The 20,294-nt window shown below is 42.1% G+C and overlaps 1 protein-coding gene across 1 annotated transcript in view; it reads left to right on the top strand.

Annotated features, from left to right (window-relative positions):
• Positions 1-9,017, top strand: part of map3k9 (mitogen-activated protein kinase kinase kinase 9) — a 95,105-nt gene extending 86,088 nt beyond the window's left edge. Inside the window, exons 10-11 of the mRNA XM_055640826.1 lie at positions 2,589-3,374; positions 7,025-9,017. Of these exons, the coding sequence (XP_055496801.1) occupies positions 2,589-3,374; positions 7,025-7,503 (1,265 nt within the window). The 3' untranslated portion in view covers positions 7,504-9,017. The remainder of the gene's footprint in view (positions 1-2,588; positions 3,375-7,024) is intronic.
• The last annotated feature ends 11,277 nt before the right edge of the window (positions 9,018-20,294 follow it).

The following is a 20,294-nucleotide window of genomic DNA, read 5'->3' as shown; positions in this document are numbered from 1 at the left end:
ATAAATCTTCATAACACAGTCTTTTGATTAATATATTCTTTATTGTTGATGAAAAACAATAAGGTACATCCGAACTTCTTCCGACTCATACACTATAATCTTCATCGAACTCCAGCTTATCGCTTTAAAGGTTAGAAAACTCCTCGTGTCTCCGTTACACTTCACATGGTCAAAGGGTTTGCTTTCCCAATGCTGTTCCCAAACTACACTAAAAACTAAGCTTCTGCGCAAGAAACGTAGCTCATAAACACGCCCTAAAATACGTCATAAATTCCACCAACAATATAACGGGCAGTCTAAAATTTAAAGACACATGCCATAATCAATGACACACAAAAAAGCCAAATGATCACTACAGCCATTGATGCCAATGTGAACAGATCTACCAGGAGTTAAGTTGTGATTGACTAATTCAATGCATATCAGAGTTTGGTTCTAAAACTAGACTACAATCAGACAGAGCAGGATACGTTTAGTTTAGTTTAGAGATACAGTGCAGAAATAAGCCCTTCAGCCCACAAAGTCCATGGCAACCAGCGATCCCTGCAAATTAACACTATCCCACACACATTCGGGACAAATTTACAATTTTACCAAGCCAATTAGCCTGCAGACCTGTACGTCTGGAGTGTGGGAGGAAACTGGAGCTCCCGGACAAAAGCCATGCAGGTCACGGGAAGAACGTACTAACTCCATTCAGACATGCACACGGGAGTCAAGATCGAACACGGGTCTCTGGCGCTGTAAGGCAGCAACTCTTCAGTTGCACCACCATGCTGCCCTAAGAGACAGGGTTTCTATTGACAGGGTTTTGATGTTTCTCCTCAGTTCTGTGTGCTCAGTGATTAATGAGTCAAAGCACTGCATTGTTGGCATGACATAGATCTTGGCAAAGTTCTTTTTTTTATTATTAGCTTATTTCAGTGCTATTCACAAAGGCAACATTTTTAAAAACGGATCAATATCTCAGCTCTACAAAATATTCCAGCTTGTGTGTGCTGGATTTCCTTGTGGAAGTTGCTTTGTGCGGAATCTGCACTTACCAGTTCTAGTCATACAGCATAGAAACAGGCCCTATGACCTAATTTGCCCATGCTGACCAATATGGCCCTTCTACACTAGTCCAACCTGCCTGCATTTGCTCAATATCCCTCTAAACCTTTCCCATCCACGTACCTGTCTGCGGCTTCAAAGATTTAAAGGTTTTTTGAAGTCTAAACTCAGATTAATATTGGAGAATGGAAAAACTTGGACAAATAGTTTCTTCAAATTTTGGAACCAACGCTGCTTTCTCTTGATTCCACTGCTTCACTAATCTTACCTCACTCGCTCCTTACCTTTCTCACTGTGTAAAAGCATAGGACCTATTTCACACCATACTCCCGACTTTAAAATGAGTGACATTTTATTTGAGCATTCCCACAGTAAAGACTTTGTAACAGTCAATTTTCTCTTCCTCTTTCCCTTAATTAAATAAAAATGTGATCCTAAATTGACCCTTGATCACCTGTTCTGAATGTAAAGGGTGTAGATCGGCATGCCCCGCAGAGCTTTAATTGAGGGGATAGATGATTTAGCAAAACAAGTTCCTTGCTTTGGTTTTGAAACCTCTTCAGAAATCAAAGCAGAAAAATAAATCCTAAAGTATAAGGTTATCGTGAATTTTATATCGAAAACACATAATTGAAGAATTTATATCTCACATAAGTTTAGAGATACAGCGTGGTAAGGGGCCCTTCGGTCCACAGAGTCTGCACTGACCAGCGATCCCCGCACATCAACGCTATCTTACACACCAGGGACAATATACAATTTTACCAAAGCCAATGAACCTACAAACCTGCATGTCTTTGGAGTGTGGGGGGAAACTGGAGCACTCGGAGAAAACCCACAGGTCACGGAGAGAACGTACAAACTCCGTACAGGCAGCAAGGAGTAGTCAGGATCAAACCCGGGCCTATGGTGTTGTAAGGCAGCAACTCTACCACTGCACCCACCATGCAGAGAACTTACCAGAATCCAAACGGAAAACAATTTTTAGTTTTGGCATTATATCTCTGGAAAGTTGCATTGTTTTTGGACTGCATATAGATTTACCACAATGGTACTGAGACAAAATTATCAAAATTATGACTAAACCTGACATTTTCCCTTGAGTTCAGGCAGTTAAACGGGGTGGGGCTGAACGGTAATTCAATTGAAGTATTTTTAAATGGCTTAAGTTATTATTGTGCTACCTCAAGAGAAACATTTTTCCCTCGTGAGGAAATATTGAGTAAGAAAACATGATCTTAAAACCAGGTGTTTTAGCAGAGAATCAGGAAGCACTTTGTTTTTCCCTGGAGAGTAATGGAAATCTGGTGTTCTCTCATTGAAAACATTGTGGGTGAGTGGTAGGTTTTAAGATATCCTTTATGTGTAAGAATATTGCAAATGTGAAAATAGAGTAGCATGGTAAATGGAGCTTCGATGCCAGCTGTGATGTAAGCTGATTGGAATCAAAAGTTAACCGATGGTGTTACCCGTGGGAATGAGAGAATTTACTATGACGCAATGCAGATTCATAGATTTTTCTCTTTTTCTTGCAGAACATGATGGGAATGCCATTAAAGATTGCGATCCTAGATTGCAACAATCTGCGTTCCCCACCCAGTCCTACCTCACTTTACCTTTCTACTGTAATGATGAAGTGGAGGGTGATGTTGGTGACAATAATGAGGAGCCGACTCCAGCGAACTCCACCACCAGCACCCCCCAGCACACCCCCACTAATAGCTGTAAACGTGGCTCACAAAGGAAGAAGTGCGACTTTGTCCTCCTGGGATGTGGGGCCGTCCTGGCAGGGGTGGCTTTGGGGTTTGACTTGCTGGAGCTGGGAAAATGCCAGATTTTACAAGAAATTATTGAACCCAAGGAGGAGAAAAAAAAGGAGGGCATTTTCCAGCGCACCAGCCGACTGCGAAGGAGCATCAGCCCTCCTTCCCGGAATATCTTCAAGAAGGAAGAATTCATCATTCCCTCCTTCGATCCATCTTCCACATTGACACTGCTGTCGTTGTCTTCCATTTCTGAATGCAACTCTACGAAGTCTTTGCTACGTTCAGACAGTGACGAAATGGTGGTGTACGAAATGGCCTCAACACCAAGTTCAATGGACGAGGGCTCAGTGTTCATTACAAATCATCCTTTGGTAGACATAACCATCGAACGTTTCAAACGGGACCCTAACCAATCATTGACCCCAACTCATGTGACGACAAGCAGCACCACCAGACACCAGAGTCACAGAAGGACTCCTTCCGATGGGGCCATTAAACAGATTCCCCAGACTCTGAATACGCCATCTAATGGCACCTTGGGCTCTGTTGCTGCAGGTAGGTGCTCAATGTCATGTTATTGCTAACTCCAGGACAATAATGTGTTGATTGAACTGGGTGCATAATCGAAATGGACCAATATGGTTTCCATACGCATTCTTCCATTAAATTTCTTCCATTCACATTTTCCTATTTTTTTTTAAGCCAATCCATTGCCATCTTGCACTTGTGGTTCTTGTACTTAGAAACAACCAATTTCCTATGCTTTTATTTTTTCATGACCTGCCCTCCCACTTTGCATCTCTTGGCAATAGGAGAGAACTATATGATGCCTTTGAGCTCACATCTGTTATTACATGCATTAGGAAAATTGATGTCCATCCAGTTGGTGCACAAATGTTCCATGATTGTGGCATTCCTCCTTGCCAGGTGGTGGCATTGCCCGTGTGAACCATACAACATAAAAACTCCAGCAATTAAAACACTTGGAAATGTTATTTAGTTTAGAGATACAGTGTGGAAATAGGCCCTTGACCCACAGAGTCCATGGCAACCAATCATCACACTGCACATTAGTTCTATGTCATCCCAGTTTTGTATCCTATACACTAGGGGCAATTTACAGAAGCCAATTCAGCTATAAGCCCGTACATCTTTGGAATGTGGGAGGAAATTGGAGCGCCAGAAAAAACCCCACGCTATCACAGGGAAAACTTGCAAGCAGACAGCACCTGTAGTCAGGATTGAACCTGGGCCTCTGGTGCTGTGAGGCAGCAACTCTATCGCTGCGCCACTGTGCCTCCCTTGTCAAACTTGTGGAGTTTCTGGACTCTTAAATATTATTTCTATTAATGTTCCTTTGTTAATTAGTTTTATTAGTTAACAGACAATATTATCACAAATTCCTCAGTGAATGTGATAAGTTTCAAAGGAGCAAGGGAGCTGGGCACCTTGGCAAGTATGGGGGAGCATGGGGACTGGGCAACTGGGCACCTGGCAAGTATGGGGGAGCATGGGGACTGGGCACCTGGCAAGTATGGGGGAGCATGGGGACTGGGCACCTTGGCAAGTATTGGGGAGCATGGGGACTGGGTCCCCAATGTGTCTCAGGGGAATACAAGAAACATCACCCAATAAGACTGAATATTTCTGAACAGTTGAACAGTAGATTATTGGAGATTTACGACAGTGTCCACTCTACCAAATATATAAAACATTCAACAAGTCCAGGGTTAAGATATGTAGGAACGATCTGCAGATGCTGGCTTAAACTGACGATAGACACAAAATGCTGGAGTAAATCAACGGTTCAGGCAGTAGCTCGAGATAAAAGGAATCGGTGACATTTCGGGTCAGAACCTAAAAGGTCACCTCTCCCTTTTCTCCAGAGATGCTAACTGACCTGCTGAGTTACTCCAGCTTTTTGTACAGTATCAATCCAAGGTTAAGTCATATGACCAGCAGCATTATTCTGCACCAATGGTCCAGAGGGTTGGATTTGAAACTCACTGGGCAGTTGGGGAATCTTAAACAGTTGGCTTCAAGTTTAAGAAATTGTGTAATTTAAATAAAAAAGCAAGTCTCAGTAATGGTAACCATAAAAATACCTGATTGGTGTACACTCCCATCACAGTCACCAATGTCCTTCAGGGACCATAAGACATAGGAGCAAAATTAGGTAATTTGGCCATTGAGTCTGCTCTGCCATTCAATCATGGCTGAACTACCTTTCCCTCTCAACACCATCCTTCTATCTTCTCCCTGCAACCTTTGACATCCAAACTAATCAGGAACCTAAACATCTTCACTTTAAAAATACCCAATGACCAAGAATTCCACAGATTCACCACCCTCTGATTAAATAAATTCCTTCTCATCTCCATTCGAAAGGTACGTCCATTGATTCTGAGGCTTTGTCCTCTGGTCCTAGACTCTCCCACGACTGGACACAAGGATGTAATGCCAAACAAGCAGTATGAATGGAACTAAACTGCTTCCTCAGATCGGGTTCAATGGAGATCAGTGATAAATACCTGCATTGCCAGTGGTATACTCATCCTGTGATTGACTCCAACATTTGCTATTGGCATTGATTTATTATTGTCACGTACTGAGATACAGTGGAAAAACTTTGTTGAATTGGAATTATACCATAACATGATCACAATCAAACCATGCACAAAACACAACAGGTAGTGCTGAAAGAGAAAGGAAAGGGGGAGCAGAGTACGGTGATGCAGCAGCAGAGAAACAGCAGAAATAACATTAGAGCAAGGGTCACAGAGAGATAGATTGGGAATTCTGGTCTACAACCTTAGATTATAAAAGGTCCATTCAACAGTCTTATAGCAGTGGGGAAGAAGATGTTCTGGAATCTGGTGGGACATGCTTTCAAGCTTTTATATCTTCTGATCAAAGGGAGAGGGGAGGAAAGGGAATGACTGAGGTGGAAGTGGTTGCTAACCCAAGGCAGCGTGATGAATATGGAGTTGATTGGAAGGAGGCGTGTTTGTGTGATGGGCTGGGCTGTACCCACAGCTCCCTGTAATTTCTTGCCATCTTGGACAGCCGTCGTCAAACCAAGTTGTGATGCATCCTGATGGGATGCCTTCCATGGAACATTCCCGTCGTCCCAATACAGGAAGTTTGTGCAGGGTTTGGAGAGAGTGCTGAAGAGGTTTACCAGACTGTTGCCTAGATTAGAGGATATTAGCTATCAGGAGAAGTTGAAGAATCATGGATTGTCTTCTGTGGAGGTTGAGAGAAGAGCTGATAGAAGTATATAAAATTATAGATAGGGTAGACAGGCAGAACTGGGATGGAAATGTCATAGATTAGAGGGCATAGGTTTAAGGTCAGAGGGGGAAAGATTAATAGAGATGAGTAGGGCGAGTTTTCTTTTACACTGAGTGCTGGGTGCCTGGAGCACAATGCCAGTGGTGATGATGGCAGCATTTACAACAGTGCAATTATGGAGGCTTTTGAAGATGCTCATTAATATCAAGTGTACACAAAGGAGATTAAGAATTATGTTTGACACTGACTTTGTGGGTCAAAGTTTCTGTCCCTGTGCTGTACTGTTCGAATGTTCAATGATTTCTTCTTGGTGCTCCTGTTTCATTCCATTGTCCCAAAGAAATGCCAGTTGTCTGCTCCTAGTGTAGTTTGGTTGGTGATAGGAGAAGCAGGGTGGAGTTGCTGGGCATGTGAGAGAGATTGGACAACAGGGAAACGTGGAGGGATGGAACTTCTCTGAGAGCTAGCATAGACTCAGTGGGCTGAAGGGCAAACTTCTTTGTTGTCGCGCGACACACAAAATAAAAATTCAATGTCCTCAGCGTAAAATACCAGATTAAAATTCTAACACATCAGCTGGAGGTTCACTTTCCCTGCTAGTTAATAAGTCACTTCATTAATCTTTAATGTTAAGTATCTTTTTATCATTAGATCTCATGGTAAAGCAGCCGGAAGCATGGACGAAGAAATAAAATATTAAATCTTTCTCCATTCCAGGCTGTTGTAGGGCAACGTCATGAGAGGCTCCAATCACATGGTCATTGTAAGAAAACCCATTTAATGACATTTTTAATCCAGTTAATTATTTCCTTCGTTCGTGGCTGTAATAATGGGAATAAGGAATAAACTGTTAACCAAAACAATGCTTAGTGGGAGCACTGGAAAGATTAACATGACTATTTTTTTTTAAGGTATAGGTAAAACCCCAAGCCCTAACAGGGATCCAACAGAAGTCCCTCGTCTGCCTGATCCCAACCTGGTCTTTCCTCCCACTCCGAGACGAAGAAACATGAAGCAAGATTTCACCCTGGAAAGGCCCAAGACTTTGGAATTTGTGCCTAGGCCACGTCCTTCTGCAAATCGTCCACGGCTAGATCCGTGGTGGATCGTTTCGCCCACTAAAATGTACAGCAACTCCCCTGTTAATAGTTCCAGTACTGAGACGCCATCCAACCTGGATTCCTGCCTCAGCAGCAGTGGCACAGTGGAGGAAAGGCCAGGGCTCCCACCCTTTCTGCCCCACAGGCAAGGACATGCTGGCTGCGAGCGGACATTGTTAGACACAGATGTGGAAGGTCAGAGTCGTGATGGAACACTTCCCCTCTGCAGAGCAGAAATGAACCTGCGCAGGATAGCAACCCACGATCAGGAGCAAAATATCTGGTCATAGCAGCATGCTTAATTTCACAGGAATCTATGAAAGGAATTTGCACTGGGAATGCACTTTTACATAAGGACTGGTTTGAACTGAGTGCCATCTAATACCGTCCAAGGAACTTGACGAACTTCAAATTTGGAATCAAGATCCACAAATTCATTCTCTCAACATAAAAAACGCTGTTCGAATCTATTCAATGGAGTTCCACTCATGTTGCTCCAAAACCTCGCCTTTAAATGTACGTAATTGAAATATTTTTTATGTATTCCCATTCTTGTTCACTTTGACATTGTTTAGAACCATGTCACAGTAAATAGAGGCTGTTCAAGTAGGATCCATTACTACGAAAAAAACTTGTCTGTATTCTCCTGTGTTGTAATCTATTTAGTCAGTTTCAAGGTAAGCATGTCGGCAGAGTCTAAAAGCATGACCAGATTTATGCATATCCCAATAACCTATCAATAATCCCAGATAACCGTATGTCTGAGACCCTGCAGACCTGGTACCAATTTGTTTTTTACTTCTTGCAGAAGGATGGCAAAAACAGCAAAATGGGGAAAGTTTAGGACTGAGAGCAAAAGTGTAGAAGTAATCTATTATTCCACAACCTGAGATCAGTAATGATTTTAAAACCAACATTTGGGTCTAACGAGAGGCTCAGTGAATGGACACCACCGTTTGAAGTGAATGTACAAACCTTCTTATCACCCTCACAACTGTTACAAAGATTCCATCACACTGGGAGACTACAAAGTATTTGTATTGTGTGTTTTCTCCATCCTGGTTTGGCCACCTTTTTGTGATCTGTGTTCCAAACCATCTCATCTGTCTTGATGGTTTCCCTGTATAAACCTTCACAAGCTTTTAGCATGGTTTACGGGTGGGGAGGAATTGAATAGACATATCGGTCACAAGATTAAACTTGGGTAGCCTCCCTGAAATGGTTTTGAATTTTTATTTTAAAATTGGGATTGAGGACATCAGCTATTGAGGAACGCTTCATTACAGTCTTAGAATTAACAATAATTCTCCCAACTGTTCAGTCAGCTATGGTATATAATTGTACTTGCTAAATCTAAGGATCGGGATCTAATATTCCAGAGTTCATCTCAAGCCCCTATATGTCTGATCACTAGTATTTAATGCTTTTTGGGGGGAGTTTATTGCACTGATTTTTTGAAAGTCAAAGATGACTGTATTTTAATAATGTATAATAAGAAATTGGAAAAAGATGTACTGTTGTTTCTGAGAGGGGGTGGCGTCAACTTTTGTTGAGCTGGAGTACAGGGTCTTTACAGTATTTGGAAATGGCCACTGCCTATAAATGTTTGCTCTATGCCTTATGATTGTAAATTAGTGGCACATGCTTGAAATAATTTTCCAACAAAATGACAGCACAGATTGGTGAAACATGGTTTGCATGCAGAAAGGAGAGTTTTCTGTTGATTCTGTTGATGTTTCATTTGATGTGATTGCTGTAATAACCTTGTACCTCAATTGGTTATTTTCTTGCCACTGAGTGAGAAAGGGAAGAAGCGGGGTGGGGTGGGGTGGGGTGGGGTAGACTAGACTGCTGGAAATAGCCAGTGGGTTCAATAAAATGTGTGGCGAGAAACAGTTAATCGTCTAAATCAAATTGCCTGACAACTTGTGGTATGCTGCTGAATCACATTAACAATCATTTATCCACACATGACCAAATGCAGAAGCCCAGGAAGAGCTAGAAGTTAGATGTTGGCCCATCTGGCCTCCTGCTCCACCACTGGAGCTGACAGGAGTTGGTGCACTTCACATCAGGCCCTTCGGCTTAACTCCTGGGTGTCCTGGCATACCAACGACAATTCTGTTTATTTGAATGGGATCACCAACCTTGTGGAAAAATAACTTATTTTACTTTAATGTTCTTAAATATTTATTCACTTCAGTGCTCTTAATATTTTTATTTTAATAATTTAATTATATAGTATTTTAATTTAAGTTATTTGAATGGCTTTTGACTATTCAAAGGCTTGTGACAGCTGATGCGCTGTCAAAGGCTGTCAACCTGATCTAAGGCTGGGGCCTCGGAACTTGTTCTATCTCGATGGACACCCATTTGATGCAGATCATCTGCTGAAATGTTGTTCTGCATCAGGTAACAATGAGATCAGGTGGGCACAGTAGATGCTAAATCAATGTAGTGGCCTGAGCCCAGATGATTTGGACTAGCATTCTGGATCAATAACTTTTTGTCACTTTAGTTTGGTTTTAGTTTAGAGATACAGCATGGAAATAGGCCCTTTAGCCCACCGAGTCCACACTGAACATTCATTATGTTATCCCACTTTCTCATCCACTCCCGACACACTGTGGGTAGTTAATGGCCAATTGACCTACAAACCCACACATCTGTGGGATTTGGGAGGAAACCGGAGGAAACTCATTTGGCCACAGGGAGAACGTGCAAACTCCACACAGATAGCATCCGAGGTCAGGATCGAGCCCGGGATTCTGGTGCCACGAGGCAGCGGCTTCACCAGATGGACCACTGTGCTCCCATTTTGCAGAGTATTTCTAGAATCTTTTTGTTTTATTTCAGACTTCTATCATCTACATTGCTTTTCTTATGCGGCAACATCTTGTCCCAGCTAAGCCAACATTCTGTAGATGGCTGGCCCCTTTAAATCATGGGCTAGAAATGGGCGGGAGGGTGAGACTCCTGGAGGTCACAGTGAAAATGGGGAACAAAATGGCTGCTAATCCCATGAACCAGTGTTTGTTGTGGGAAAGCTCAAAGGGGGGTATTGGAACAACCCAACAGCAGTGGGCATCACCCAGTACAACTCAGAGAACACATACCACAAATAGAAATAATTGTCATGCATTAAAATTACCATTCTTGTCTTAGCCGCTGTTTGAGTTGACAATGTTGTGAGTACATTTTATAGTTCAAAAAACCTGTTCAAATACTTTGTATTTTTACCAGATCTAAGATGTGGGAAGTATATGAAGGATAATTAGTTTGTTTTGCATGGTGCTGAGGCAAAATGCTTGAGATTCAAGCTGTTTGGTTTTTAAATGTGGCACGCCATGAGAGTCACCTTCGGGTGAAACTGCCTTCAGCTAATCTCTACCCTGTGCCTTTCTTGTTGGTCAATGGAAGGAACTGTTACAAGCTGTATACACATTATTGACACTCTCTCGCCCCGCGCACACAACTTTGTACTAAAGCTGGAGAGGAAGAAGAATTAGGGAATCGCGTTTCATGAGGTTCTGAAAATGCTTCCGTTTGTCCATGTAGAGAACTTTCCCATAGTTCTTACTTAAAAAAAATGTCTCCACTGATGAAACAGCAGCGTTTGCACCAAACCCAGGGTTGGATAAGAACCTGGTTTGGTCATTACATTTTTTCAAGCATTGTAATTCTATTAACAACAAAAACAGAAACTGCTGTAAGAACTTGATTGCATCCAAGGCAAACAAAACAAGGGCCATAGATTCAGGTCAATGGTCTTTCACCAGAACTGAAAGTGGGGGAGGGGAGGGGAATGCATGGAGTTGTGTATTCCTGACATATCCTACAATCACAGAACAGTTTGACAAATAAGGCTGCTATTTGGCCTGTTGTACCATGCTAGCAATATGGCTGTCAATTTATATGTAGGATGGAACTACAGATGCTGGTTTACACTGATGGCAGCCACAACATGTTGGAGTCACTTAACAGGGCAGCTAGCATCTCTGCAGAAAAAGAGTAGGTGATGTTTCGGGTCCGACCCCTTCTTCAATCTGAAAGTGGAGGTGGTTGTGAGGTAATCAACTGGAGGCAAGTTAAGGCCAGAACAAATCAGGGCCAGCAACAGATGACCTCTGGGAGGATGCAGTCTTGTTGGCTGGGGAAGAAGTGATAACAAGAGGGATGCAAGGATGCGAACAGTGAGATCTGTAGGACGACTCGGGGGGGGGGGGGGGGGGGGGGGGGGGGGGCAATAGAAAGAGAGGAGAGTAAATTCCCATGTCACCAACTGAGTGGGTTACATTACGAGAGGATATTCAATGGTTCTACCTGCTCAGCAATGGAATGCATATTTTCGGTTGCCATAGTTCTTGCCAATCCTGACCTTTTTAAAGAGAAACAGACACTTACACTTTGGCACAGAATTTCTTCAGTGAGTCTCCCTGTGACAGCTAGTTAATTGAGAATATTCAGTTTGTAAGGTGTCAGCGTAAAGTTGCACTCTAATATATGGAATTTTAAACTTGAGTTAATACCCAAAATATGGATTAATTTTCTTGAGAGCTGTCATTTTTGATCCCTAGGACTAACAAATAGTGGATCTGAGTGGAATGGGCACTGAATGTTGTGATACGATTTTCTTCCAATTCCTGACCTTGTTAACTAAATGTACGAGAGACTACAGATGCAGCAAGCATGAGCAAAAAATAAAGGAAAAAAGCTGGAGGAAGTCAGTGGGTCAGCAAGAATCTGTGGAGGAAAATGGACAATCAATGTTTCGGGTCGAGTCCCTTCATTTGGACTATTTTCCACCACCGATGTTACCCGACCTGCTGAGTTCCTCCAACTGCTCTTCTTATTGAGTGAAGTTTTTCTTGGATGGTCCCACGAGATTGGGAATAACTTGCTTCCACTGTTTTGTGAGCTCCAAGGTGGCTAATGTGGGGACCATAGACTCTTCCATAGATAGAGCAAGCAGTGGCAAGAAGGGTCATGCCACATTATCTTAAGTTCAAAAGGCACAGGAACAGAATTAGGCCATTCGGCCCATTGAGGCTGCCACACCATTTGATCAAGTGTCAATCGTTCAATTTTGGCAGCCCGTGTATCATAATTGGCTGGTGATAGTAACATCAGAGATCACCCAAGCACTGCGGAGGCATAATTTTTAATCTTTCCACCATCATGAAGAGTGAGGGCCATCTGTGCCAAGTACAAGATTCAAGAATGTTTAATTGTGATATGTACATGCAACAGAACAATGACATTGTTACTTGCTGTTGCCAGCCATCTTTTTAATCGGTTTCACTAAAGACTGCTCCACGTTGACCACGTGCGATATCAGTGCAATAGAGTTAGTCAAACATAGATTGTCACCAATCTAAAATGCAGAGACTGTAACTTTGTTCTCCTCAGTGTTGGAGGTTAGCTGCTTTCATAATAGAGTTCATCAACTGTAGACATGGAAACTCGTCCTGTAAATCATTTTCAGTATGCGGCTACAGTTGAAGTTATAGACTGGTACTTATTTCCTGCTGTGAATGTAAATATTATTTTAAAAAAGGGCTTTGAAACAGCCTGAGATTTGTAAAATGAGCTATATAAATGCACATTTTTCTTTCCAAATTTTTGCTGAAATGGAATTGTATTGTATTTTGAAGTAATAATTGTTGACAGGTTTAAAAGGTGTGTACAGTCCATTTAACGATGGGATTTCAGATTTATAGCAAGAATGCCATGTTGCTCATTGTAGTCATAAACTCATTATGAGCAGCACAGTGGCACAGCGGTCGAGCTGCTGCCCTACAGCACCAGAGATCCGGGTTTGATCCTGACTTCAGTTTGCATGTTCTCCATGTGACCATGTAGGTTTTCTCCAGGTGCTCGGGTTTCCTCCCACATTCCAAAGACATGCAGGTTGTAAGTTAATTGGCTTCTGTAAATTGTCCCTAGTGTGTAGGATAGAACTAGTGTATCATTGGTCGGCGTAGACTTGGTGGGCTGAAGGGCCTGTTACCACGCTGTATCTCTAAACTAAACGAAACTGAAAGACTACTATTTTGTTATTGTTACTGTGCGTATTTGATGGAGTTGTAAGAATGTAACTTGGGAATTTCTGCCACCTTGTATTCTGAGGTATTGGTTTGGGAAAGAGTAAACCTCTCGGTGAACTCGACTAGTAATTAGCTGGCATTGTAACAGCACATTAAGCCATGGTGGCGAATGTAGAATTTGCTTGTGGGCATTTGCTAGGAAATTGTCAGCCCTCCTCAGGAGTGGGATAGGTCATGGAGAGATGACTGGGGACTGAAAAAAAAAAAATGAAATGAAATGATTCAATTTATTGTCATTGTCAGTGTACAGTACAGAGACAACGAAATGCATTTTTAGCATCTCCCTTGAAAGGGAGACACAGGGCGTCGCGGTGTGCCCGCGCCTGCCGCCGTAACATTCCATTACAGGCAAAGGTGGGTGAAGTGTCTTGCCCAAGGACACAACGACAGTATGCACTCCAAGCGGGATTTGAACCGGCTACCTTCCGGTTGCCAGCCAAACTCTTAGCCCATTGTGCTATCTGTGGGGTGGGGAGGAACGGGGCCATGGGAGGATCACGAACGGGAGGGAAGGAGAATGGCATTGCATGGTCATTTGAGGGGTCATGCCGAAGATGGGATGGGATGGAATGAGAGGCGATTACTGGGGTTCTGAGGGGGAGTGGAGGTGACACTGGTCTGGTGATGCAATCAGTAATGGGAGTGCTCCTCAGGGGAGGTTGGAGGGTGGAAGCAAATTGAGCACCAAATTGATAGGTGGGTGTTGTATTGGAGTTGGGCTCGGATTGTGAACCTTATGAGAGGATGGAACTCGTAACCAAGCTGGGGGAGATTGGGTATGGCACTGGTGCATGAGAGAGCTGTGTAAGTCAATTACTTGAAGGAGACGCATCAAAATTGGTTTTCCAGCACCATCCAGGGACATACTCAGCAGATGGTCCTCAATATGTGCAGACGAAACACTTGCATGCATATTACTGCATGTTACTGCATGAGTGGCCCGCACAGAGTAAGGACAATTTGGACACAATTGTACCAGTCTAGGTTTCTAAGCGTGGGGTGGGCACAAAGAAGACCTAGGATGAAAATCAAGGATTTTGCAGTCCATAGATAGATAATTTTCTTTTTTTTTCTCTCACTGGTATTGAATCACAGGGTGCATACAAACGGGGTGGGTGGGAGGGGAGTGGAATATTTGAATATTGAGAGCTACGATATTCTCCTGGCTTTTCAATATACAGTTACAATTGAAAAGGCCTCAATGGACTGAGATGTTAGGTAAACATTAAAATACTCAACACAAAAGTATGCTTGAGGTTAACAATTATTATACATTAAATGAGTTTTACTTTAAAAGGTAGACAAATGATACCAGATGCACCAGATTATTTTACATTGCGAGTTTAACAATGCAAAGAACAAAATAACTGGTTGAAAACTTGGACTGCTGTTCTTTCATTATTTTTAAAATAAATTATTCCATTCCAAGTTGTAGGGGTACAAGATGGATTATTTATTTATTTATTTATTTTTTGTTGCATTATTCACTTTACAGACAAGGTGGTTTTGGCCACTTTCACAGTGGCAGCGTAAGGCTTCAAAGCAGAATAGCTATTGGCACTAATGAATTGCAGGTGAGGCTGGACATCGAGCTAATTAAACGTCCCTTGGCTCAGCAAGTTATCTAGTTAAAATGTCCTTATAAAATTCTCGACCAAAGCTACAGCAGCCTCTGCTGGTGAAAGCAGAGATAATTTTTCTGGCAAAATTAATGAACAGGATGTTTTATGTAATCTGATTTCTCTCACGGGACCATAGGAGTGAAAATGCACATCTGTAACCTAGGAATATGCAATTGCTTTAATTTATTGTTGACAAATCTGTCAACGTATTTCCCTCGACCACCAACTTCCATCTGCCTCCAGCTCTCCATCGTTCGACGATCTGTGTCAAGGTCCTGCTTTCTTTCCCAGTTGTGCTTATTTATATTTCTACAGCACCGCATTCTGTTGTGGAACAATGCACTACATTTTATTTCTTCATTAATTTATTTTTTTAAAGTTTTTTTTAGGGGTTATTTTTTGGTCAAATTTTTATTACGTTGAGATGATTTATCATTCAGCACTGTGAATGAAACCTTCTGCCACTCATTTCTCCCTTTGATTTCAGTGGTTAATGAAAATAATTGATGTAAACTTATTTTTGCTAATTTATATGGCAAGGGTCACCAAATGATGTACTTTATAATCATAAAACAACAATGTCTCCACTTTCCTAATTAATATAAGTTAATTTGTGTATGTTGGATTTTTTTGTATGTTATTATTGATTTAAGGTGACCAGAACAAATATTTAAGTTTTTTTATAAAATATATCAAATGTGGTCATTTGTTGGAACCTTTTTTTAAAATAAAACTAAACCAGGTAGCCAAGCGGGCTTGGTTCAGTCACCAAATCTACTGTTATTCAGCAGTTATCCTCTCATCACATCAATGAATATATAGACGAATAAAATTTCCTGTATGATTAAAACTCTGCTGTGTCTATTCATTTTAAAAATGCATTTCATCTCTTTATTCACCAGGCTTGGGTAATATTCAACCGTTTATCATATTGAAGATGGTCACAACATGCTGGAGTAACTCAGCGGGTCAGGCAGCGTCTCTGAAGAAAAGGAATAGGTGACATTTCAGGTTGAGACCCTTCTTCAGACTGAGATTCAGGGGACAGGGAAACGAGGTATTGCCCTCAATTTCCTGGTCAATGAAAAATAGTATTTACTTCCTTGTTAAATACCACCAATGATCTCACCTCCACAACCCTCCATGGTCGAGAATGCTAGTGATTTACCACTCTCTGTATATACTTTGAAACATAAGATTTATTGGAGTCATATATTTCTGATCGAAACATAGTTTCAATCTACAATGAACAAGGCAATAATGTTGAAACAAGGAACTGGAGATGCAGGTTTACAAAAATAACACAAAGCGCTAGAATAACTCAGTGAGTGAGGCAGCATCTCTCAAGATCATTGACAGGTGATGTTTTGAGTCGGGACCCTTCAGACTGATTGTAGGGAGAGGCAGGGGAAAAAAGCTGGAAGAGAGGAGCGTTGTAGATATCTAAAATTGGAGAATTCAATAATACCATTGCGTTGTAAGCTACCCAAGCAGAATATGAGGTGCTGTTCATCCAGTTGCCGTGTGGCTTTGCCCTGACAATGGGGGAGGCCCAGGACAAAAAGGATCAGAATGGGAAGAGGAGTTAAGATGGTTAGCAACCGAGGAATCCAGTAGGCCTTGGTAGATCGAGCGCAGGTGTTTGGCCAAATGGTCACCGCATCTATGCTTGGTCAATGACTGTTTTGCCAAACATCTGTGCTCAGATCACATGATTGCTAACCATTTTAACTCCTCTTCCCATTCCCATTCTGATCTTTGTCCTGGGCCGCCTCCATTGCCCAGGTGAGGCCACACACAAACTGGTGAATGCTGGTGGTCATTGGCAATGGTTTGTCTTTTATTTCCATTCACAGAGTTTAACTGGGATTGGTAGGAGGGTGAGAAGGAGCAACTTCTAGACTTTCTTTAGTCTTAAAGGATCACAGTTCTATTTGTAGTGGCAGATTATTATTTAGTTCAAGAGATGGTTCTTTTATCTCTCTAGCCACTCTGGACAAAACATGGTATTTGGAGAATGTAATTTTGTTATGCATGGGAGCTCTCCACGTCCTTCGAACTCGAAGCTTCTCGAAAGATAAATCTTCATCACAGTCTTTTGATTAATAGTTTCTTTATTGTTGAAGAAAAACAGTAAGGTATCCAACCAACCTTCTTCTTTTACGTGCATTTTTTAACTTTGTCAAACTTCATCTTGTTGCTTAAACATTAGAAAAATTCCCGTGGTCAAAAGCTAAACTCTCAGCCATCGTCCTCCGAACTAAACTAACTAGATAATAGCTTCTGCACAAGAAGCCCAGCAATAAACACGCCACCGAGTACGTAATAAATCCCACCCACATCATGACGGGCAGACTAAAATTTAAAGGCAAATGCCATAATTAATGTCACAAAAAATCAAGCGAAATGGCCACTACACTATTTTCAGAGGTAAGTATGGCAGATTCTTCATGGACATCTACCAATAATAACTTGGCTTCAATATGGCGATATTGGCAGTGTTCTACTTATGTAGTTGACATTTGTTGAGAATTCCATGAGAGGAAGCAAGTTCGCCCAGAAATCAGTTTGTGCCATTCATCCATAAGGGAAATAACATCAAAAATGGATAGGACAGGTTTAAAAGGATATGGGCCAAATGCAGGCAGGTAGGACTAGTGTAGGTGGTTCATGTTCATGTTCATAGAAACATCAGGGATAGTATCAAAGCGAAGGATGATGCGTACAAATTAGCCAGAAAAAGCAGCATACCGGAGGACTGGGAGAAATTCAAAGACCAGCAGAGGAGGACAAAGGGCTTAATTAGGAAAGGAAAAATAGATTATGAAAGAAAACTGGCAGGGAACATAAAAACTGACTGCAAAAGTTTTTATAGATATGTGAAAAGAAAGAGATTAGTTAAAACAAATGTAGGTCCCTTGCAGTCAGAAACAGGGGAGTTGATCATGGGGAACAAGGATATGGCGGACCAATTGAATAACTACTTTGGTTCCGTCTTCACTAAGGAAGACATAAATAATTTGCCGGAAATAGCAGGGGACCGCGGGTCAAAGGAGTTGGAGGAATTGAGTGAAATCCAGGTTAGCCGGGAAGTGGTGTTGGGTAAATTGAATGGATTAAAGGCCGATAAATCCCCAGGGCCAGATAGGCTGCATCCCAGAGTACTTAAGGAAGTAGCTCCAGAAATAGTGGATGCATTAGTAATAATCTTTCAAAACTCTTTAGATTCTGGAGTAGTTCCTGAAGATTGGCGGGTAGCAAACGTAACCCCACTTTTTAAGAAGGGAGGGAGAGAGAAAATGGGGAATTACAGACCAGTTAGTCTAACATCGGTAGTGGGGAAACTGCTAGAAGTCAGTTATTAAAGATGGGATAGCAGCACATTTGGAAAGTGGTGAAATCATTGGACAAAGTCAGCATGGATTTACGGAAGGTAAATCATGTCTGACGAATCTTATAGAATTTTTCGAGGATGTAACTAGTAGCGTGGATAGGGGAGAACCAGTGGATGTGGTGTATCTGGACTTCCAGAAGGCTTTCGACAAGGTCCCACATAAGAAATTAGTCTTAAAGCACAAGGCATTGGGGGTTCAGTATTGATGTGGATAGAGAACTGGCTGGCAAACAGGAAGCAAAGAGTAGGAGTAAACGGGTCCTTTTCACAATGGCAGGCAGTGACTAGTGGGGTACCCCAAGGCTCAGTACTGGGACCCCAGCTATTTACAATATATATTAATGATCTGGATGAGGGAATTGAAGGCAATATCTCCAAGTTTGCGGATGACACTAAGCTGGGGGGCAGTGTTAGCTGTGAGGAGGATGCTAGGAGACTGCAAGGTGACTTGGATAGGCTGGGTGAGTGGGCAAATGTTTGGCAGATGCAGTATAATGTGGATAAATGTGAGGTTATCCATTTTGGTGGCAAAAACAGGAAAGCAGACTATTATCTAAATGGTGGCCGATTGGGAAAGGGGGAGATGCAGCGAGACCTGGGTGTCATGGTACACCAGTCATTGAAGGTAGGCATGCAGGTGCAGCAGGCAGTAAAGAAAGCGAATGGTATGTTAGCTTTCATTGCAAAAGGATTTGAGTATAGGAGCAGAGAGGTTCTACTGCAGTTGTACAGGGTCTTGGTGAGACCACACCTGGAGTATTGTGTACAGTTTTGGATTCCAAATCTGAGGAAGGACATTATTGCCATAGAGGGAGTGCAGAGACGGTTCACCAGACTGATTCCTGGGATGTCAGGACTGTCTTATGAAGAAAGACTGGATAGACTTGGTTTATACTCTCTAGAATTTAGAAGATTGAGAGGGGATCTTATAGAAACTTACAAAATTCTTAAGGGGTTGGACAGGCTAGATGCAGGAAGATTGTTCCCGATGTTCGGGAAGTCCAGGACAAGGGGTCACAGCTTAAGGATAAAGGGGAAATCCTTTAAAACCGAGATGAGAAGAACTTTTTTCACGCAGAGAGTGGTGAATCTCTGGAACTCTCTGCCACAGAGGGTAGTAGAGGCCAGTTCATTGGCTATATTTAAGAGGGAGTTAGATGTGGCCCTTGTGGCTAAGGGGATCAGGGGGTATGGAGAGAAGGCAGGTACGGGATACTGAGTTGGATGATCAGCCATGATCATATTGAATGGCGGTGCAGGCTCGAAGGGCCGAATGGCCTACTCCTGCACCTAATTTCTATGTTTCTATGTTTCTATGTTGGTTGGTGTGGGCAAGTTGGGCCAAAGGGCCTAAAAATAAGTAAAATCCAACTCTGGCAATAGATTCTGCAGTCCTAAAGACATCAAACGTTACCTCGCGGCCTGAGGATTACGATTGCCCCGGTCTCCGGGGAGGATGCAGCCGCTCCAGACTTTCCAAGCCACTGAGGAATGTTTCACCCGATGCCGGAGTTCCATCTTCACGGCAAGAGGGCCCTGAAAATTTACGGACTGGCTGAAATCCTCGGGTGTTTCACAGAGGAAGAGGACTTAACTTTCTGGTGCCTTTCCCCACAGTGGAAATTTTTGATTCTGCTGAGGGGGGACGTTTGTGTTGAACTCTATAATGTGTGTCCATTTTCTTTATTATTTTAACCTTTTTCTATGGTTCGTATGGAAACTTATTTAATTTATGTAAAGCACTTTGGTGTCAATGCAAGTTGACTTAAAACGTGCTATATAAATAAAACTTACTTACCTCTTCACTTAATTTCTCCACTGAACAGCTAACACACTTTTGCTACACATAACTTGTTATCTTAGCATTAAATAAATGGAAATTTCAAACTGTTAAATTTCAGTAAAAGCATAGCTAGGTAAAAGTGGTAACTTAAGGTGGGCTAGAAATACTGCTGTGT

Source organism: Leucoraja erinacea, chromosome 9, assembly GCF_028641065.1.
Source record: "Leucoraja erinacea ecotype New England chromosome 9, Leri_hhj_1, whole genome shotgun sequence".
NCBI classification, from domain to species: Eukaryota; Metazoa; Chordata; class Chondrichthyes; order Rajiformes; family Rajidae; genus Leucoraja; species Leucoraja erinaceus.
This window is presented reverse-complemented; position numbering and strand designations above follow the sequence as displayed.